The 23659-nt window shown below is 40.9% G+C and overlaps 1 protein-coding gene across 4 annotated transcripts in view; it reads left to right on the plus strand.

Annotated features, from left to right (window-relative positions):
- Large1 (LARGE xylosyl- and glucuronyltransferase 1) overlaps nt 1-23659 on the plus strand; it is a 458660-nt gene that overhangs the window by 185261 nt on the left and 249740 nt on the right. For all 4 annotated transcript variants that reach the window (XM_029480702.2, XM_021170066.3, XM_029480704.2 and 1 more), the window contains 2 exons: nt 6856-7157; nt 20382-20464. In XM_029480702.2, the coding sequence (XP_029336562.1) occupies nt 6856-7157; nt 20382-20464 (385 nt within the window). The remainder of the gene's footprint in view (nt 1-6855; nt 7158-20381; nt 20465-23659) is intronic.

Raw genomic sequence — 23659 nt, forward strand, 5'->3', positions numbered from 1 at the left:
TTCCACTCCATAGCCTTTAAGCTCATTCATCTGGGTTAGGCATGTGCACACACCACTAATGTATTGTGCTTACTGGAAGTGGAGGTACAGTGATATGTTGTGATATATGTATGTGTAGAATATGTATATGTGTGTGTCTATGAGGAGGACATTAGCTATCCTGCTTTATAATTCTCAACCTTATTTCCTTCAGACAGAGCATCTCTTCAGTGACCCCTGAACTCACCATTTTTCAGCTAGGCTGGGTGGCCAACAAGCCCCAGTGTTCCTCTTGCCTTTGTTTGTCTGGAACCCCCATCCACAGTGCTGGAATTCCAGGCATTTCTGGTCCTAAGTGGCTTTTATGTGGGTGTTGAGGAGCCTGTGATCGCACAGCATTCATTTTTGACCTTGAGGTGGTGAACTTACTTCTGTACATATCAAACTGCCAATGTGATGGAAATGAGGATGCAAAGCATTAATTCACAACATCTCTGTGTGGGAAGCTATGCAAATAAGGGGATGCTAGAGATGGGTTTAACCAAGGAGATCAATATGATGCTTTAGGACAAAGTCCCACAGACCTTGGACGCAAAAGATCTGCAAATCTGGTTCCTTCTTACTTTTTGTACATAAAATTCTTCTAGGACATAACCACATCTATTTGATATCTTGCCTCATAAATGTTAGGATGTACTGTACTGTCTTTGTTGTTCATAGAAATATACAGGAGGATAGCTCTCTTCTCATGTCTGGCTCTCACTGCAGGATTTTTGTACCTATGTTCAAGGTCTGACTAGAAGGGCCAGAGGCACATCCAAATCTGGCCCAGTCTAGAAATGAGTCCTGCAGCAAGTACGTAACTGATCCCATAGCATATGGCATGCCAGCCTTCCACAGAGATTGCAGGATAATCAACACATATAAATCGGTTGAGATTATCTCTTAGGATGTTGTGGACAGTGTACCAGCCTTCCACAGAGATTGCAGGATAATCAACACATATAAATCAGTTGAGATTATCTCTTACGATGTTGTGGACAGTGTCTTAATACCTGTCCCTAATGCTTGTCATTACACCCCACAGAGATTGCTTTTCAATTTTCTTTCTTTGTTCTGAATTTTAGATGTTTTGCTTCTTAATTCAAAGTATTCATCCCAAGTGGATTCAGAGATTCAAAAATGATGATACATTTTTGCTTGTTTAGAACTTCTGGGAGAAGCAGAAAGAGGTTGTCAACTGAGATTTTGAATAATGTATTGTTTGACATTTTTAACTCAAAGTGGGCTGAACTACATCAACACATGTGCACATATGGCCCCTATGGGGGGTGTCAGAGGAAGAAGAGGGGGAAGAGAGCCCAAGTCCCTCCAGAGTTCCTCCTATGCTCTGGACAGGCAGACTTTGGAGGGCTGCCAGACGTTTTCCACTTCGCCCCGGGTGGGCATCTAAGCCATGACCCCACTCAAGTGGTGGGGTGGACAAGGGGCAACTCCCGATACCATGGTCCCTGGGGTGACACTCTCAGCCCCAGGGATATGGGAGAGAGGGCTGAGGGAGAGAGGTTCCTACAAAGACAAGAGTCCTAAGTCTGGTCCGTGGCTGGAACACAGGAGATTAGAAATGGTTCATTAGGAGAAAGCCTATCCCATCATCCAAGCACAGCGAGCCTTGATGAACAGAACAGTCTGTGGTTTTAGAGCTTTATTATAGAAAGGCAGGGGGAAAGAGAGAAGGTAAAAGGAAGAGAGACATGGCCAAAAGTAGAAAAGGGGGAAAAGGAGAGACAAGAAAGGCTAGAGTAAGAGGCCAGAGAGAGAGTGTGAGGAGAGGAGAGTAAGAGAATGAGGAGAATGAGGAGACAGTGAGATGGGGCCAAGCAGCCCCTCTTATGGTAGGCTGTTATCTTATTGCTAGGTAACTAGGAGGAGTCTAGCCTGAAGGTCAGAAGCTTGGGACATTATCTAAGTGACTACTAGTCACACGCTTCTCCTGTGGGAGCTCTGGGGGCGGTAACTTTGACAGGAGCCTTGAGTCCAGGAGACATGAGGGAATGCCTACCGTCCCATGTAGGTGAATTATCACCACCGGGTCCCAGGATTCCACACCTCAGCTCGACTGTGGACCAGACTGTCTGTGAATAGCCCATTGCCCTACATGCACACTGTCATAGAAGGATTCACTGTGTATATAAATAGATTGTAGATTGAAACAACAAAGTGTCGGGGGAAGAACAACAGCAAACACTAGTACAGGGCTAAGGTTAGGGATAAAGCTGGAAAAACAGGGAAGAAAGAGGTTTCATAATCTCAGCTGCATTTCATTGCTGGGCAATGTGTACATATAGCCACAGCTTTGTCTCAGCAATTACATATGGATACACTGAGTCACCAAAAAAAAAATGCTACTTTTATTAAGTCTGTTAGTTACTAAATAGGAGGCCATAGTTCAAGCTCATTTATTCTTAATGCTATGTGCTCCACTTCCTTTGCTTTCCTGGTAGCGGCTATTGTAGCTCCCGTTTTCTTTAACCTGAACTATTATCATTTTATTTAAATAACAGGTAGTTTGAGATATATTAGCCTTGTATTTTTCTATAGCATTTTAAATATTATCTATAGAGGTCATAAACACTTCCTGTGGACCCTCTCCACATCCCTATTAAGTACACCAGGGGTGTCAGAACCTGTAGATCACTGTGGCCTTAGTCAGAGGACTCCAGAGAAGCAGAACCAGGTATGGGTATGCTTGTTTATACACTTACACACTTACATGAAAATGCCTGCATATACACACACATGTACACACATGCACACACAGAGAGAGAGAGAGAGAGAGAGAGAGAGAGAGAGAGATTGAGTGTACATGATAGACAAGGGTGATGAGGCCCATGACCACTCTGCAGTTGAGTCAGCAAACAAGAAGCTCAAGAGGGATGAGCATACAGCTTCCACTCCAGTCTGGAGGTCTGTGGTCTAGGAGACTTAGTAAACTAGTCTAGCCTACATGCCCCTTGCATAGGGACCTGGCAGAGCAAGTGTTTTAGTTCCTTCTGTTGGGTATTTAGGAGGACAACTCTGAAGTCCAAAATCAAATGTTGTCAAGCAAGAATGACTTTTTTTCCTTTAGAGGAGTAGTCAACCATCCTGTTGTACCCCATTCCTACACCTTCTTGCTGATTGGATAGGTTCATCCACACTGGAGAAGGATTATTTCTTTACTCTCTAGACTGATACACATGTTTATCTCATTTTGAAAAATGTCATCATTGAAACACCAATTGCCTGGGAAACTGATGTGTCAGTCAAGTTGACGTATAAAATTAACCATCAAAGTCTCCCATCAGATACAAGTTTCCTATAAAATATGTGTGAACTCAAGACTAGGAAATTAGAATGGGCACTTCAAGCATAGGATCATAGACTCTTATTGTTGAGTATGGTGTACACTGATTTGCTTAGGTGCACTAAAGAGTTTTATGTGGAGCAGCTTTGTACTGTACTGTATTATACAGAACTATACTAGCCTGAGATTCTAGGAACAAGCTTTTGTACTTATTGGATAGCAAGGAGAATAGCTGGGTGTTCACAATTGATAGTTTAAGAAAACATGGTATTGACATACCCAAAGAGGACGCTTTGACCACAAGGGTATATTGTTCTTCACTGTTGTTATCTCCCCCACCCCTCAAAGGTTGGGTAAAGCTCAATGAGCATAGTCAGGAACCTGCACACCAGGAACAAATTTAAAAATCTAGAGAGAGTAGTCTGTCAGTATGGCAGACCAATGGGACCTCACATCTAGTTGCTCAGTGATGATATTGGACAACCAGTTTACCAAAGGGGTCCTCTGCATAGGAAGCTAAAGCTGTAAGGGGTCTGCATTTCTCTCACCTTCTCCTTTCCTTTCCTTTCCTTTCCTTTCCTTTCCTTTCCTTTCCTTTCCTTTCCTTTCCTTCCCTTCCCTTCCCTTCCCTTCCCTTCCCTTCCCTTCCCTTCCCTTCCCTTCTTTTTCTTCCTTCCTTCCTTCCTTCCCTCCCTCCCTCCCTCCCTCCCTCCCTTTCTCCTCCTCCTCCTCCTCCTCCTCCTCCTCCTCCTCCTCTTCTTCTTCTTCTTCTTCTTCTTCTTCTTCTTCTTCTTCTTCTTCTTCTTCTTCTTCTTCTTCTTCTTCTTTCTCTCTCTCTCTCTCTCTCTCTCTCTCTCTCTCTCTCTCTCTCTCTCATTTTGCTTTCACATGGTCTCACTATGTTTCTCTGGCTGTCCTAGAACTCAATACTCAATATATAAACCAAGCTGTCTTCAAATTCTCAGAGGTCTGTCTATCAGCTGGCATTAGAGGTTTGTGCCCCCACGCCCAGCTTCTTTCCTTTTCAAAGTAAGTAGTTGAAAAGTACAGGGGCTTGTACAAGGTGATGTGGCCTCAAAACAGATTAGATAAACACTTATTGCCCACTATTGTCACATCTCCCATTCCAGGCTCTGGGCTCAATATTATTATTTCCCATTTAGATGTCATTTCTTCTCACAAAGCGTTGACTTTTCCCCCCTGTGTCTTACAGATAACAAATTGAGTTTAGTTAAAACCAAATGGGGCCTAGTAATGGCCAGAAATGGATTCAACAAGAATGCCATCATTCATAAGTACATAATTAAAACTTGTAAACTTTATAAACAGGTTTGTGGGTCTGTGAGGAAAGGGGAAAGAAGATGGGAATAGGCCCTGGTGACAGACCTGATTTCTGTGTTTTCCTGTGCTTACACTTTGACATAGCAAAGGACATGGGCAAGGAAGTGGGAGATGCCCTGTATTAAAGTTATGTCAGTGGAAGCCAAGGCATGTGGCCACCTGCTTGCACACTACAGTCCTATGCTCAGAATATCTGCCATTTTAGTACCACCTAAAATTCTATCTGCAGCTCCTAGCTTTTTGTGTTTGGATTTCTTATTCAAGCCTTCAGCCTTATTGCGATGTTACCATTCTTGTCCCTGTTTCACAGGATAGATTCAAAGCTCAGAGCATTGAAGCAAACAGCTATCCCCCTTTGCTACATTTCCACAGTTCCTCAGAATCTTGTGTCTTCAGAGCTTCCTGAATTTTGTGCTTATGTTCCTAATTTCTTTCATGTGAGAACAGGCCCTCCCCCTCTCTGGCCCAAAGACTTTGAACTCAGTCCCTTTTGTGGGGTCATGGCCAGGTATGGCATCAAGGATAGCTTATTTCCTGCTGATTCACTCTGTGAACTTTCATACTGCCTTTCTCCCTGCTATATGGGAATAGTGATGGAAAATTAAGGCATTATGTGTATCAAGAATCCCTGTTAGTTACCACATACCTTGGGAGTCTGCCTTCTCTTACTAACTAGATGTTCATCTTTCTTTACCCTACTATAGGCTCCATGTTCACTAAGTATTTTAGCTACTTGCCTGGTTTAGTTTGTTTTGTTTTGTTTTGTTTTTCATTTTGTTGTATCCCATAGCCTTAAACCCTCTGTGTATCTGAGGATGACCCTCAATTTTTGATCCCCCTAAGTGCTGGAATTATGGGTACTCACCAAGACTAGGTGCATCAACAGATGCTAAGGACCCACACTTGTCAGATAAGTCCTAGTCCTGAGCTGTTTAATTCACTCAATGGAAGGAAACATGGAGGCTGACTTCAAAAGCTGTGGAGGAAGCTTGTAATTAATCAGCCCAGTTACAGTGCACTTCTGATTCACCTGTGATTTCATGTCATCTGGAGATTTTTTTTTAATCTTTTATTTGTAGTTCAGAGTAGTAGAATTCAGTGAGCCCTGTTTGTTGCATTGCTAGATCAGTAGATTATGTAGTTAACCCTAAATAAAGTAGTAGATATCTGTAAAGGACATCAAATACCCTGGGCTGAGGCAATGCAGCATGGGCAGCATGGGCAGCATGGGCAGCATGGGGCAGTACAGGTGAACATGGCATGTGATTCATGGCCAGCTTTGATTATCAAGCTTTATGAGCCTTCCTGGGACAGCTTGGAATCTCAGACTTGTCTAGAATCCAAGGGGGGTGGAGGTGGTGGCAGGATATGGGTTGTAGAAAAACAGAAGTTCATTTTATCAGACTAGGGAGGTGGTCATTCTCCAGTCATGAGAGTTATAGGTTGGAAGCCTCTAGATATCTGCCCACTGCCTTGAACCTGGGATGTCAGCAGCGTGAGAACAGGAATGGAAGAGACACCTTCAGGTGTGCCTCGTGTCTCTAGAACTACAACTAATCAGCGTTCGTTAGGCACTGAGTTTATACAATGAGATATGCTAACTGTCTTTGCGTAGTGGTGTTTTTCAGATTATAAAAATTAAAAAAGGAAAAGAAAACCAAATGATCAGCCTTGAAACATAGAAGAAACATTATGCAGGCAGAGGAGGGCTTCCATTGGGAGGTTATGCTTTCAAAATGGGGTTTGCAAGGTGGTTTAGGAATTCACCTAAGAAGAATGTCACTGTATTATCCTCTTTTGCTTTTGAGATTTTCTATATTCTCAAGCTCCCCATCACAAAGGAACCTTCCATTCCCCCTTATCCATACATGTTTTGTGTTTTTTTTTTTCTTTTGTTAAAAATGTTCACTTGCAAATGTGTCATATGGAGAGGAATACATTGCATTTAATGAGGAACAGTATTAGGAGTGTCTTTCTCTACCCAGTATCTTGATTTTTTTATCACCACCATAAGCCATTCTGTTCCCACTTTTTTTCCCATTTCAGTATGGATGCTGTGACTTGTCATTCACAGTCCATCTGCTTTCCTGCTAAGCTGTAGGATTGTGGTAAGAATATGGGAAGGTAATGCTGGGATTCCTGGAGGTAAATTTTCCACGATAACACTTCCTTGGTCTCTCCTCCTCTAGATGGGAAACCTGTGTCTCTGTCTCCCCTGGAGTCCCAAGCCCACAGTCCCCGGTACACAGCCTCCAGCCAACGGGAGCGGGAGAGCCTGGAAGTGCGTGTTCGAGAAGTTGAGGAAGAAAACCGTGCTCTGCGCAGGCAGCTCAGCCTGGCCCAGGGTCAGAGCCCTGCTCACCACCGTGGGAACCACTCCAAGACCTACTCCATGGAGGAGGGGACAGGGGACAGTGAGAATCTACGAGCTGGCATTGTGGCAGGTAACAGCTCTGAGTGTGGGCAGCAGCCAGCTGTGGAAAAGTGTGAGGTAAGGAATACCAGAGTTGGAAGAAGTGACTATTCTTTTCCTTTATTATTATTAATCATTCCATTTATTTACATCTCAAATGATATACTACTTCCCAGTTATCCCTCTGCCACCCCTCCTCCCATATCTTCCCTCTCCCCTCCCTTTTGCCTGTATGAGAGTGCTCCCAACCCATCCACACTCTCCTACCCCACTGCTCCAGCATCTCCCTACTCTGGAGCATCCTTCCTTCTACACTCCATATGGTCTGTAGGTTGTATCATAGGCATTGTAAGCTTTTGGGTTAGCATCCACTTATTAGTGAGTACATACCATGTGTGGATTTTTTTTTGTGTGTGTCTGGATTTCCTCATTCAGGATGATATTTTCTAGTTCCATCCATTTGCCTGCAAATTTCATGAAGTCATTGTTTTTAATCTCTGGGTAGTACTCCATTATGTATATATACCATACTTTCTGTATCCATTCTTCTGTTGAAGGACATCTGGGTTGTTTCCAGCTTCTGGCTATTATAAGTAAGGATGCTATGATCATAGTAGAGCATGTATCCTTGCTATATGTTGGAACACCTTTTGGGTATATGCCCAGGAGTGGTATAGCTGGGTCTTAAGGTAGAACTATTTCCAATTTTCTCAGGAACCATGGGATTGATTTGCAAAGTGGTTTCTGGGAGAATCACCATCCCTGACCTCAAGCAATAGTGATAAAAACTGCATGATATTGGTACAGAAACAGGCAAGTAGATCAATGGAATAGAATTGAAGACTCAAAAATGAACCCACACACCTATGATCACTTGATCTTTGGCAATATATCTTAAACCATTCAGCGGAAAAAAGACATCATTAACAAATGGTGCTGGTTCAATTGGCAGTCTGCATGTAGAAGAATGCAAATTGATCCAGATCTGTCTTCTTGCACAAAGTTCAAGTACAAATGGTTCAAGGACCTCCACATAAAACCAGATACACTGAATCTAATAGAAGAGAAAGTATAGAAGAGCCTCAGATTCTTGGGCACAGGGGAAAACTTCTAAACAGAACAGGAATGGCTTATGTTTTGAGAGCAACAGTAGACAAATGGAACCTCATAAAATTGAAAAGCTTCTGTACAGCAAGGGACACTGTCAATAGGACAAAACAGCAACCCATAGATTGGAAAAACATATTTATCAACCCTATGTCCCATAGAGGGCTAATATCCAAAATATACAAAGAACTCAAGAAGGCACACTCGAGATTGTAGTTAATCAGCTGATATTTGATGACTGAAAGCAATAGCAATTATGTGGGGATTTGGTCATGGTATGAACTCCTGTGCATGCATGTGTGGAGATTAGAGAAAGACTATGGGTGTCGTTCTTTATTATACTGTACCTCATTTTTTGAGACAAGGCCTGTCATTGGAACTTAAAGTCCTCCATTTGATCTAGGATAATAGGTTAGCAAGTTCTGGCATCTATGTATCTCCACCTTCTCCCAGTACTGAGATTAAAGGTATGTGTGGCCATGCCTACACATGGTGTTTGCATTTGAATTTTAGTTCTCTTACCCACTGAACCATCCATTCAGCCCAACAGTAGTCATTTCAGTTGTTGTCACAGTGTCTGGAGTTCAGAAAGAAATTTACTGAATAGTTCTGTTTTGGGTACCTGTGGGAAAATGATATTTGTTTATGACTGAATGAGAAAAAAATGGCCCAAGGCTTCCTTTCTTGTTATGTGTCTGCATGGGCTGCTTTGGGCTTCACAACAAGGCTGCTCACAATTAACTGCTCACATGGCAGCTAATGCTTGTAGGTCTCAGTTTCCCAGTATGTAAGGCACATAGGCCCAGTCAGTTCTACTGAGGACAGAGTATGTCAATTGAAAGAGTCACAAAGGTCCATCTACTCACAATGGAGAAGTAATACAACCTCATCTTCCAGTGAGTGGAATGCCAATTTAAAACAGCCACAGTAGGTATTAGAAACCTGGAAAAATCAATGGATGGTACCATCTGATGAAAGACCATATCTTCATGATGCATCTCTATTATTCTGGTCCTTGCCTTGAGCTTCCTTTCTCAGGTAGAATACCTGACTTCAATATGAGTTATCATTTCCAGTCTTATAAGGAATAGCTGATGCCATGCTAAACCTTTTACAAACCAACTTTTCTCATGCAGTATATTTTCTTCTTTTTAAAAAACAATAACCTATGGTGAGTCAAAGCCACATGGTTATTTCAAAGTGGTGTTTTATATATATAACAAAGCACTCATAGCATGGTAGCTTTTTAACCATCATTAAGTAAACAGTTCACAGGTATTATTAGTATTATCATTCTGTTATCCTAGTTCCTCAACCATCTAGAACTTTCTCATTTTCCTTAAGTTCTAGTTCCTCAACCATCTAGAAACTCCTCATTTTCCATAAGTGACCTGTTTACCTTAAAGAATTCCTCAGTTCTCCCTGCTACCCACTCCACATCACAAATATTTTAGTTCTGTCCATGAATTGTTGACTTTAGATACATTTGTATGCATTTGTCTTCCTGTGACATGATTCTTCATCATGTTATAAAGTCATAAATGTCTATGTGTAGCACATAGTAGTGTTGTTTTCCTTTTCAAGATTAATACTCTCTCACATTTCACATATTTATCCATGTATCTTTGATTGAACATTTTGTTGATTCTGTTTCTTAGTATGTGGATAATGATGCCATGATTATAGGTTACATGATGAATACATATGTTTTCTTTACAGCTTCCCATTTTTGAGGGCATACAGATGTTTCATGTAGCAACTCTATTTTACTTTTTCTTTTTTTTTTTTCTTTTTTGTTTTACATTGGATATTTTCTTTACTTACATTTCAAATGTAAATTTCCCCATTTGCCTCCCTCCCAAAAACACCCTATCACATCCTCCCTCCCCCTGCTTCTATGAGGGTGTTCCTCAACCCACCTACCCACTTCCACCTTCCCACCCTCGATTCCCCTTCACTGGGTCATCTATCGAGCTTCATAGGACCAAGGACCTCTCCTTCCATTGATTGACAAGTCCATCTTCTGCTACATATGCAGCTGGAACCATGTGTACTCCTTTGTTGATGGCTTAGTCAATGAGGATTCTGGGGGGTCTGGTTGGTTGATATTGTTGCTCTTCCTATAGAATTGCAAAACCCCTCAACTCCTCTAATCCTTTCTCTAACTCCTCTTTTAAAGATCCCATGCTTAATCCAATGGTTGACTGCTAACATCTGCCTCTGTATATGTCATGCTCTGGCAGAGGCACTCAGCAGACAGCCATATCAGGCCCCTATCATCATGTACTCCTTGGCATCCACAATAGTGTCTGAACAGAACACCATTCATTGGCTTGTGCTGTAAGATCAAGAATGGACAGATGGTTCCTCGTAAAATTGCAAAGCTTTTGTAAGGCAAAGGACACTGTCAATAAGACAAAAAGGCTATCAACAGATTGGAAAAACATCTTTACAAATCCTACATCTGATAGAGGGCTAATATCCAATATATACAAAGAACTCAAGAAGTTAAGACTCCAGAGAAACAAATAGCCCTATTTTAAAAATGGGCTACAGATGCAAACAAAGAATTTTCAACTGAGGAATATCTAATGTCTGAGAAGCCCCTAAAGAAATGCTCATTCTATTTTACTTTTTCAATGGGCTGCTCTAGGGTTTTTCCACAGCAGCTATCACACTTTAGATCCTCACCAGCATTGAGCATAAGTGCTCTAGCTTCTCCATATTCACATTGCACATAGCAAACCTCACTGCTAGGGGGAGCCTGCATCCTCTGAACTTATTGCACTGAACATTGAAAGAATGTTTCTTCTGGTTTCTTCTCCAGGGAAAAGCCAGGTTCTCTCCTAACTCTTCTGAAATTTAAAGGGTGGGTCTAAGCTGTATCTGCTCATACTCCCCAGTCTTCCTCCAGCATACCTCTCTTCTAGGAAGCCTGTCTCTTCCTTCCAGGCATCATGCCCCTGGACTTCAGGTTCCCTCCTTTCTGCCTTCAGTGCTTTTGCCTGAGTCCAAGAAAAAAGGGGGTTGATCTCTGCAGTTAATTTTTTAGATTCAGTTTTGCTGGCTACTTTGCTTTTAAAATGTTGAACTCTCCATATGCTTCTTTTTTGTCTTTCTAGATTAATTTTTTAAATATTATCAGCTTCTCATTCTATTATTTAGTATGCCTAGTCCTTCCTCAGACTCTCCATATGCACATCTCATAATCTGCAGGTGAACAAGTTTCATAGAAAATGCCATGGTTGCTTATAGTCTATAGACAGCTTAGTCTATGCTTTATACCATCTGAAGATACTATTCAATGCCACTGTAAGCTGTTTTATGGAAATATTTTTGACATTGTGATATTCTGAAAATAATAACAAGAAAAATGGATTTGTTTAGTCCAGGTGCACTTTTTTATTTAGGCTATACCCTATCTGCTGCTCTAGGTAGATTTTGCAGGTGTGGCATATGAATGGATAGCATGTTTGCTAGGTGATTTTCCGTATTTTCCCTGCACTAGAATATAAGCTAATGGTGTCAGGATAGATAGTCGGTCTCTTTGTTCTTTTATTACTGCCTTAGCACCTACAAAAGAGTCTGGCAGGTTGAAAGCCAACAGTCATTATCTGTCACATTTCCTGGTTAACATGTATAGACTTCTTCTGGGTCAGTACACTCATATTTACCTTGGAGTACAGAACAAGCAGCGTGAATCAGTGTTGGGCAGAGAGTCCCAGACATTCATAGGCTGAATGTATTGCTCATCTAAGTATTGCTCAGACAACTTTGATCTCATGTGAAGTTCAGCCTTATTTTTAATGTTTTCCATGCAGTATGGCTGCTTTCAGAGCATGAGAACATCAGTTTTAAAGCAGCCAGTAATATGGGCTGGGCACGAAGGAAATGAGAAAGCTGGAGCTGTTTACATTCCTTCCCTCCTTGTGTATTACTAGGCCTCGCAAGTATGAGTGTTGGAGGTCATGTGGAGATACTCCTGCAAGATGAATCATTTCTGGTCTCCTACCAGGCTTGGGGGGGGGGGGTGTCTAACTCTATTTCACTTCATCAATCCTCTAAAGAATTGGCCACCTGAAGTGGGAGGCATGTCTTCCTATATTTTAAATTCAAAACAATTTTGTGTGTGATATCAGGGTTTAATATTTAGACCAAGTAATCCACCTATGATGAAAGTCTCCCAGAGGAGAAAGGTGGCCAAAAGTTCATGTGATGGTTTTTTGTTTGTTTGTTTTGTTTTTTTCTAGTGTCATCAGTAGCAATTGTTTTTCATTTTGTTACCCATATAGGTATTTTATGAGTCAGGTTCTATCTTAAGGCATGGCTTTTGTTCCACCCCTTTCTAAGGCATTGGCTGGCTGAACCCTGGTACCTTGGTTCACTGACTTACTTACCTCCCTAGTATGTTACTTAAAAAAAAAAAAAAATTAAAATTAAATTTGGAAAACAGCAAATTAGGGAAAATCTGTGTATAAGAATTTAAACCCTCAAGCCAGGCTGTGGTGGCACACGCCTTTAATCCCAGTGCTTGGGAGGCTGAGGCAGGCGGATTTCTGAGTTTGAGGTCAGCCTGGCCCACAGAGTGAGTTCCAGGACAACCAGGGCTATACAGAGAAACCCTGTCTCGGAAAAAGCCAAAAAAAAAGAAAGAAAGAAAGAAAGAAAGAAAGAAAGAAAGAAAGAAAGAAAGAAAGAAAGAAAGAAAGAACGAAAGAAAGAAAGAAAGAGGAAAAAAAAAAAGAATTTGAATCCTCATTTTGTAGAGGCAGTTGCTAAGATATGAGGTTCCATGTGATGTGCCCAATCATTCATTTTTACCCGTCTTCACTTATGAGAAATTGAAGAATTGAGGTAATGGAGAAAAGTGTCCCCATTTTTCTCTTTTCATAGACAAAGCCCAGAGCAGCTTCTCCTTTATGTTTTTGGAGATGGTGTAGGACCCCAAGAAGGAGCCCCCCCACTCAAGTCTCAGGACACGGGGTTACCCAAAGAAACACGAGAGACTTCCTTGATGCAAAAGCACGAGGTAGCTTTAATGGCGGGGCTCCGGGTCAATAGTATCTCTCGCAGGAGACAGAGGAATCGACCATTAGGCTTGGAAGCTAGGGGTTTTTATAGAAAAGGGGCTGGGGCTGGGGGAGGAATTGGTACGGTTGCACATGATTGGTTCATTTAAACATCAGCTACATGATTATGAGTCAGCAGAGTAGTACGTGCAGGCCGGGGCGTATAAGGATTCTAAAACTGGGGGCTTATCTGAGTTGACAATGCATCTGGTTAATGTTTCAGCTTTTAACTATGCTCTCTATAGAAAGGGGGCGAGTAGGAGGTGCCGGGCTATTTGACATACATTACATGAATCGCAGGTCTCAAGTTTTATTTCCTTTCAATGGACATGCTGTGCCACAAATGCCTGATAGACCTGAGGGGTCACAGGTGATATATGTTGCAGGAAACATATAGGTTTCGTCTGGCCATAACAGTCCTTCTTTTCCTTTCTGACATCTCCCTGCATACCTCAGTACAGTAGCTACCCTGGAATGCAGACACAGTGTTTACTGCCATCAGAGCCCCAATGGCCAACCTGATCTAATTTTCTTTTCCTTTCATATGTACAGAATCCATCATAGTCCTGGCATATCAGGAAAGGCCAAACCTTTCCAGGTCTGAATCCATCTTAGAGGTTCTAGAATAAAGTTCACCCTTTCATACTTGCGTTGTCAGGAATTCATTCTCATTCACAGCTCTGACATTCCTACCTGTACGTACAGGTTGTAGAGATTGAATATATGTTAGGCAGTGTATTCTGGATGAGAGATGGAGGTAGAAGCCTTTAAGTTTTCCTTGTTTCTCTAGTGTCTGGCCATTGGAGATTAGCTAATATGCATATGAACCAAATAATATGTCATATGCTCCAGTTTTGGTCACTAATGCAGTGGAAGGACCACCTATGAGGTTAGGTGCTGGTAGGTCATAGGTAAAGGGGGACAAGGGCTGAAAGAGAACCAAAGCAAGAAGCAGAATAAGATTACGTACAGAGCAGGTGACAGCCTCAGTGAGTGGGAACTGTAGTGCCAGCACATGAAGGAAAGGAAGAAAGAGGTACCACCCAGAGTCAGTGGGAAATATTCGTCCTGACAGAGGCTGACAGAAGCTAACATCTCAGATCCCACTGGTGCCTCCTGTTGCCTACTCTAACCAGAAGTGGAGTGAAAGGAACCTGGTTTATTTGATCTAGAAGTTTTGGTCCTGAAAGGCACAGAACAAGTTAAGGCTGGGCAGTGAACATGTTCAGAAGGGCTTTTGCCCTTTTTATGAACACCATCTGCCCTCCAGTCATACTTGGTGCTAAAGAAAAGTGTTAATACAGCAGTCACTACCAGGATACAGAGGAAGGTTTATAGAAAAGGGCCTGTGGCCACAGGACCTGATATTCAGGCCAATGGTTTTTTTCTTTTTTTCAATTTTTATTAGATATTTTCTTCATTTACATTTCAAATGCTATCCCGAAAGTCCCCTATACAGAAAAGCAAGAAGGAAGACCAATGTGTGGATACTTCATTCCTCCTCAGAATAGGGAACAAAATACCCGTGAAAGGAGTCACAGAGACAAAGTTTGGAGCTAAGACGAAAGGATGGACCATTCAGAGACTACCCCACCCAGGGATCCATCCCATAATCAAGCCAATCTTTAGTACTGTTTCCTCTCCATCATTGAAGGGGTCTTTAATCCACCACAAAGAGAAACTTGCAAACCCTAATATCCTAGTATCAAAACTTAGTTAACATGCCAATAAGTCTGTTTCCTGTCCCCTCCTCTATTCTCCTGCAGCCACTAAACCACTGCCATTGTTGCCTTTAGAGTGTTACCATCTCTGGATGGTCCATCCTTTCGTCTTAGCTCCAAACTTTGTCACTGTGACTCCTTTCACGGGTATTTTGTTCCTTATTTTACAATCATGTAAAAACTCTTTCAAGAATATATGTTATGATGCTTATTTCCTCTTTTCTTAGGTAGCTACTCTGCTGCTCGGGCTTCAGATGATGAATTTATTCATAGTGGAAGGAATATTGGTTGAAAGTGAAGAGATTGGAAAAATTATGTAAAATATTTAAGAGTGTGTATGCTTGAGCTTATATTTAATGGTCTAATATTTTAAAATTCCCTGAACCTTGGAACTGAGAGTAAGTTTGATATCTCAGAGGCCACATGTTTAAATATTTGGAATTCAGAAAGCCAGATTCTATGTGTTTTCTGCCTCCTCTTCATCTTCAGAGATCTGTGTCCTCACATACATGTGTTTTCTCATTCATTCTCTTCATGATTGACATGGTGGCTCTTACATTTTCCCTGCCATCTTTCATTCTGAAAATGGGGAGAGATATTATCTAGAGATAAGTGATGATGATGCCTTCATTTTACAGATTCAGAAATTAAGAAATGCGTAAGTTACTCAACTGGGGTAGCTGCAAGATCTGGAAGGGTCTGAATACATCTACCCTACACCTTCCTTCAAAGATACAATTTTCTGGCAGGAATGCCTTTTCTTTTCTTTTTCAGTGAAGATCAGTGTGGTGTGTGCGTGTGTGTGTGTGTGTGTGTGTGTGTGTGTGTGTTTGTGCGCGCACATATTAGGGTTTCTATAGCTGTGATAAAACCCCATGACTAAAAGAAAGCTGGGGAAGAAGGGTTTATTTTGTGTATAGTCCAGCCATGGCTAAAACTCAAGTAAAGCAGAGACCTGGAGGCAGAAGTGAAGCAGAAGCTAAATGACAAGCTCTACTTACCAGCTTTTCACCCATGGCTTGCTCAGTTTGTTTTACTATGCTGTATGCCAGACCATACACCTAAGGATGGGTCCACACCCAATGATTCCACCCAAATCTGTCATTAATCAAGAAAATAACTCACAGAATTGCCCACAGATCAGTCTTAGGGAGGCATTTTCTTAATTGAGGTGTCCTCTTTCCAAGTGATTCTAGGATTCTCCTATATATGTATGGCCTCTCCTGCTTGGCAATTGCATAGATTCTAAAGATAGGAATTCTGGTCTTCCCATTGCCAGTAAGTGCTTTATCTGCTGAGTTATCTCCCAAGCCTCTTAACACAAGTACAATTTATCTTAGAGTTAGAGTGATTCAGATGGGGTGAAGGGTATCTTGTGTAAACAGCATCCCTAGCTCTACCTACAAGTCAGTAACATTCCTAACACTAAGTAGTATCTTAAAGAGCTTGTGAAAATCCTGGGCATCAGAGACTGGTTAAGAGACACTGCTCAGGTACATAGTGTATGTTTTCAGGAACTTGGAGTGATTTCTAGTATGTTGTCAACATCTCTGTTCCACAGTTTAAATCCCCAACTCCCTATATTAGTTACTTTCTTGGCACTTGGACAAAATACCCGATACAAACAATTGAAGAGAAGAAAGATCTTTGAGTATTTTGCTTGTTTGTTTGCTTGCTTGCTTGCTTGCTTGCTTCGTTTTTGCCTCCGGACTTTAGAGGATATAGTCATTTATGCGAGGAACACATATCTGTGAGAATAGCTCATTGCTAAGGCGGTGGGAATATGAGTGATCTTCTTACAGGCATCCAGAAAGGAGAGAACCTAGGCCAGAAACAGAGCTGGCCCATAACAGTCAACTATCTACCAGTCTACTTCCTCCATTTGAACTCCACTTTGTAAAGTTCACACAGCTTTCTGGAACAGTGCTACCAGCTGGAGATCAACTAACCAAAAGGGGAGTGGGAAGTTCACATTCAAATCATATTCCTCCCTAAGTGTGAGTTTCCTATCCTTGTGATACAAAAATTAAAACTGCAACTGACTCCCACAGCTGTGAAATTTAAGTTTGTGATAATGTATGATGCCAGCTCTTATTGTGCTTGCCATTAGTGTCTTGTCTTTCCTTCCATCTTTCGTGGCACTTTGGTACAAGAGCATAGCATGAGGCTTGTATCAGGTACCAGGGATCTGGGAATTGTATTTTTGGTAGGGATGATATTGAGGAAGTGGCTGGGAACAGAACAAAAGTGTGGTTTAGATGAACATCAATGGAGGCAGGTATGGTAATGGTAGGGTGTCAGGGGAAGTAGGCTCTTCACAGCAGAGAAATTAGGTATTGTGGTAGGCAACTATAAAAATTCTATAGATGTATGGCAACCACATAACAATTGATTTGCATGAGACAGCAATGATCTGAAGAAGCTGAGTCCTGTTTCTGTTACTGTGGTGGTGGGAATGGACAGGATGATTTAATGTAATTGGAATCAGAGATGTTATGGGAATGGATTGAGGCTGATAAATACTTTATGGTTCATGTCAGACATAGTCACACCAAATATCGCTGTAAAGAATTCCTATTGCCCAGAAGTCATTGACACAGCATCTAACAGACTGAGCAAGGTCGAAGAAGAACTTCAAGAAGGGCTGCCCAGGATAGGGGTATGCCAGAAGTCGTGATGTGACAGTGTGGGCTATCAGAAGAAGACCCATTATGATGGTTAATTTTAATTTTTAAATTCACACAATCTCAACTCAACTGAGAAGAGCTTCAGTTTAGGTCTGTGAGGAATTGTTTTGATTGCTGTACTTAATGTAAGAAAGTCTACCCAGTGTTGGCAACACCATTTTCCTCACTTGAGATTCAGGACTGTACGGGTATCGAGAGGGTCAGAGCAATAGCATAGAGCATCTATTATTTCATTGCTCTGTGTGCTTGACTTTGGATATAATGTGACTAGTTCTATCAAAATTCTGCAGTCTTGATTTTCCTACAGTGATAGATTTGAATCTGAAATTGAGAGGCAAATGAACCAGTCGTTCCTTAAATTTAATTTGCTAGGTTATATTATGATAGCAACAGAGAAAGAGGTTAATACTTTATCTGTCAAAACAACAACCTCATCAATTTAAGTATTATGTAGAAGAGAGAGCATTCTGCAATGCTTATAGGACAGATTGGTGGAAATGTGTTTTCATTCAAAAAAATCTGTGCTGAATGAAGGAGGGACAGAGTGTACAGGTAGGGACTCTGCATTCTTTAGCATATGATTTCTTATTAAAGTTTTCCTATATTAGAAAATTCATTCCCAGTCTTATTCAACATGTGCTGAAAATAGAAAACAATGCCTGTACACTGTAGTAAATCAAGAGAGAGTTGATGATGTAGTGGAGACATGGCTAGCCTTGGTATGTGTGGAGGGGCTAGATGCAAGCAAGATGAGGGAGGGAGGGAGGGAGGGAGGGAGGGAGGGAGGGAGGGAGGGAGGGAAGGAGGGAGGGAGGGAAAGACAGAGGGAAGGAGGGAGGGAGGGAGGGAGAGAGAGAGAGAGAGAGAGAGAGAGAGAGAGATTTCTTTTCCTTCCCTGTTTTCCTCTTGTTTCTTTCTCCCCTCCTCTCATCACCCCACCCCATTTAAAAATAATTTTAAAAAAAAAAAAAGCTTGGTTAACCTCAGCCAACCTATATGTGCAAGCCTGACTGACAACTTCAAAACTATAGTGAGACTTTTTTTCTTTATCATTTATAATTCAATGACAGAACATTGCTATACCTGCAAATTTCAAGAATTGGTCAGGAGGACTTGCATAAAGGCTCTAGAAAGCTACTTATTTGAGGTAATGTTTTGCTGGGTATATTCTTGTAGGGAATACCCAGTAGAGTTGGGTATAAATCTGTGAAGTTGAATCCTTTCTTGTGGTAGCGACCCTAGGGTATGGAGCAATTCCACTAACCAGATATGTACTCCCTAAGAAAAGCTGCAGGCATGAAGTAGAGGTAGTTTGCCAAAGAGAATAGTACTAGATTGGTGGTGAGACCTCAGTAATGTCTTCACGACTCCCACCCTTTGCTTTACAAGAACTGCAGGCTTTGTTGTTTGCCCTGATTGGTTTTATTCCTGCTGTAGTCTAGTTTGTCCTTGGCTTTCTTTCATTCCTCCCTTTTCAAATGAGAATATTTACTGTGCTGTTTTATGTGAGAAGAGTCTGAGTCATTTTCTGATTTTATAGGTCTCCACAGCTAAGAAATTGACTTGAATCTCAGAAAAGACTTTATTCTCAACAATAATGAAAATGTTATGACATATCAATTGTAAACATGAAATAAATGTATTTTGCATTCTGACATGGCCATGAGGCTTTGAGGACCAGAGGTGGAATTTTTTATTTAAAAATGAAGTAAGTTTGGATGCCTGGTTGGTACTTGAATTTATGGTGGTTAATCTCCATCATCTACTTGACTCAGTTTAGAATCACTGGACAATACACCTCTGGTATGTCTTTGAGGTCGTTTTTAGAGAGAAATAATTGAGAATCGAAGACCTACCTTTAATGTGAGTAGAATCATTCCATGGACTACAGGCTCAAGCTGAGTAAAAGTTGATAGAAGATATCAACACAGCTGCTTTTTGATTCTCTAAGATATAAGCAACAAGCTTCATGCTTGCTCTACTAATGAGGGATCTTAAACCATAATCCAAAATACACCTTTCTTCGTGGATATTACTTTAGTCAAGTGTTTTAGCACAACAACCAAACATAACTGATACTCATGCCTTATGTTGTAGTTATTGGCTGACCCTCAAGCTTTCCCATAGCCACTTGGGGTTAAAGACAGGGTCATGGCTCATGTTTGTGGACACTACTGCCAACAGCTTAAGTGGAATGACTGGTAGTGCCCCTCTCAGTTCTGCCCTTTAATTCCTAGAATAGTATTACAGATTGGGCCTTAAGCTGCTCATTGGCCCGTTTGCATTCTTTCCCTAAGACCTTACCCTAAGCCATTTCAGAAGAACAGTTCACTCTCTGAACTATACCTTCTCAGAAAACTCGGATGATTGGCCCATTGGGGCAAATTTCTTCCCTTTTGCCAGTTTCCATTGTCTCCAGGCTTGGGGGCAGGGAACTCACTGTTTACCTATTTGAACTAATCACCATTTATCCCATCTCTAAAATGTAATTGAAAATAGTGTTAATGGCCTCCATCCAAATGATGATACCTCCAAAAACCAATTCAAAAGACTTTAGTAAAACTATCTCAAGTTATTTTCAATGGCTGTAGGCAGGGTCCTTGTTTTCTATAACCCCAACCGGAAATTTAGATTTTATTTCTTTGCTGCGGGCCTACAAATACAGAATAGCCTGCTTCTGTCTATATGACTGTTCACTCTCTGTGCCTTTCCTTTCAGACCATCCATGTGGCCATCGTCTGTGCCGGATACAATGCCAGCAGGGACGTTGTCACCCTGGTGAAATCTGTCCTCTTTCATAGGTAAGATGGGTCTTTGCTTGTATTGTGTTGGCAGTTGTATCCCTGATAACCTGCATGCTACCTTGGGGAAGGTTATGTAAGAGTGTGCTTTTTTTTAATCATTATTCAGACTGCCATGAAAATGTAATCTTTGTCTAAAATATGAGAAAGTATATTAGATTAACAAGACTTAATAGCAGAGGTTCAGCATTGCCAGCTTTCAGAACTACAAAAGCCTTCAAGGACATCCCAAGTTAGACACTTCTATTTCTACTACCCCATACTCTCTCTAGATTTTTTTTTTTTTTTACATTTTTGTTGGCATTATTTTGTACTTGGCTCTTTGAAGTAGGTCTGTTGATATAGTTTTAAAAACAGAAGATTAAGTTAAAGTAGGCACACTGTGATGGACCCTAATCCAGTGTTACTAGTGTTAAAAATGTAAGATTAGGACAGATATATTCAGAAACAAGACTGTGAAGGTAGTTAGCCAAGGAACTTGATTTCAGATACCTCAAACTTCCATATTGTAGAACTGTGGCAAAATGAATTTGTGGTTCCAGTTATCCCTAGTGTGTGTTAGTGTGGTATGGCACCAAGAAAAACATAAACTAATGCCTAGATTGACTTGTCCCATTTCTGGGTACTTCTGACTGTCAGAAATCCTTCTTTATGGTAGGCTAAAATGAATGTCCCTAGCAGTTATTGGTAGACCTTGTCAGTCTCCATGAGACCAATCAGGTTAGTTCTCGTCCCCTGGGAAATAGAGATACATATATCATTTACCTCTTCTTTATGCTTCTGCATTTTCACGGACCTTTCTGCCTTCCTTTGGATAATCATGTTTATTACCTAGACATACTTAAGTTCACATCTAGAATTGAGTCTGTACATCTAGCCAATCCCTGGCTCTCCTCTGACTGCTTATCAGGGATTTTGATAAAGTTCACGTACAGTTGTAACCCATAATATACACAGACATATATGAGTCAGAATCCTGAACATTCTTAGCAGAGGGAACACTGCTGAGAAGTTCTCCATTCATCTGAATAGAGAGCAGAATATAATCACTCAGATGAGTTCTCTACTCAGACCTACCAACACTGCAGAAATGTGGATGTATCTTTCTCCCACCTTCTCTCTCAGTCTCCCAGCCATCCTTTCTTTATTCAGCACCATGCAGCACTCCTTCTTAGGGATATGTCAGGTCTTCTCTTTCCTTTCTATTCAGTTCAGGCCCACAGGTCACTAACCTGGACATACCTGTTTTGGTCCCCAGATTTCTGTTCTTTATATCTATCCTCTCTGACTCCAGAATGGTGTTTCAGACAGGAATTTCTGATCTTGAAAGTTGTATGTATCCAGGATGTTCATAGGTAAGTTAGAATTTCATTATCCCAGCTGTCACACCATTAGGAGTCAATGCTGTTCTTTTTAGTGTATTCTTATCTCTAGTCTCTTCAGTGACTTCATGACTTGGCACTATGGCCTGTTTGTCCTTCCTACTCTCCATCCTTTGTCCTCCTGCTCTGTCTACCCATTCCAGTGCCAAGCCATGAATTGCCTTCTTACATTATAAAATTTCACACATGTACTGCCTCTAACAGGAAGCCTGGTTTTAACCCTCAGTATGTGTTTAATCTTCTATTCTGTAGTCCACAAAACCCTGCTTACCTTCTTGTCATACATATTATGCTGATCACCATGTATCTATCAACAGTTGCTTCTGTAGCAGAAATATGGACCTTTTCAAGACAGAGACTATGTATTATGTCTCTGTATCCCTCATATTTAGAAAAATTCTAACCAGTGAATGTTCATTTGTTTATCAAGTGCTCCAGGGGAGGCCTTTAGTAAGAAATCTGGCGATTTCTTTTTTTTTTTTTTTGTAATTTTTAAGAAATTACATAAGATACAAACCTAGACTGAATTTATGTTCACATTCATGTCCCTGTAGCAGCAAGAGGGCTTCAAGTTATTTTAAACCTTTGCTTTATCTGTTAACTTTCTATGAATCAGATCAATCCCAAAGTAACTTCCTATATCATAATGTTTATTCATTACTGACCTCCCTGGCATATCCTCCCTTTATGTAGCTTCAGTCAGTTGGTCTATTGGCCACAGATCACATTTCATACCTTCTAGCATCAAGGATGGGATGGAGAACATGAATAGCAGCCCAAAATATAACAATATTAATTAGGAACAAAGACTGGCAAATCTTCCTCCTTCTTCTGACCCATTGAAACTAGGATTTCAGCTGAAGAGTTTCAGTTTCAGTTGAGACATTATAGCAGTGTCAGGTGGAAATTGGCTGAGTCTTCTTATGTAAAGCCAAATGTCTTTTATTTCATGACTATATTCACTATGTAGTTTCTAACTTTTGTGACCCTACACTCTCATTGCCATTTGCATACAGACACTATGAAGACTGTACATGAGCCAAATTGGAAATTCTTAGCCATGTCATTATTCCTTGTGTTCAGGACTAGAGAGTCCCCAACAGTTAAGAGTCCCAAAGCCTCTTGTTTCAGGAAAGGGAGGTTGTATGAGTAAAGACAATCTTTTTTTTTTTTTTTTTTTTTTCTGTTTCTCAATTGTGATAAATTTTTAGGTCTTAAAGATCCACATTTTGTAGGGTTTGTTGTTGTTGTTGGTTGGTTGGTTGTTTTTGAAAAAGCTTCCTTCCTGTTGCTTTCACTACACAGCTTATAAATTGATGGTTGTTGGGGATAAACCATTTATATAGTACGAAGACATTCAGTTTAAAAATAGCAGTATTATTAGCAGCTTTGGGAAAGCATATCATCCTTCCATGGAGGCATGCCCGTCTGGGAGAGAGCTCATTACTAGTGTGAGTTATGAACATGGAGTCTGCACCATGGCAATGAGTGCTTGGCTCTCCTGATCAAGATAACCATTGGAGTACCCTCCTCACATTGACATTATATAAATGAGGACGTCTGTGGATTAATTTGCTACTGATAGTGAGTTTGGATATTAAAACAAAAGGATATTTCAAAGACTTTTAGGTGAGAAAGTCCAGCTAAAAATAGCTTTCTTCCCTCCCAAGTACATTATGGGGGTTGCTGAAAACATGATTATCAAATTCATTGACAAACGAAGTACCTTTCTAATGTTATTAATAATAGGATAATCATGGTTTAGGATGTTTCTTTTGGCTTTCACTGTTAATTACAGTAATTAGATTTACTT

Source organism: Mus caroli, unplaced genomic scaffold (genome assembly GCF_978045245.1).
Source record: "Mus caroli unplaced genomic scaffold, Mus_caroli_1 scaffold_10, whole genome shotgun sequence".
Classification (NCBI taxonomy): Eukaryota; Metazoa; Chordata; class Mammalia; order Rodentia; family Muridae; genus Mus; species Mus caroli.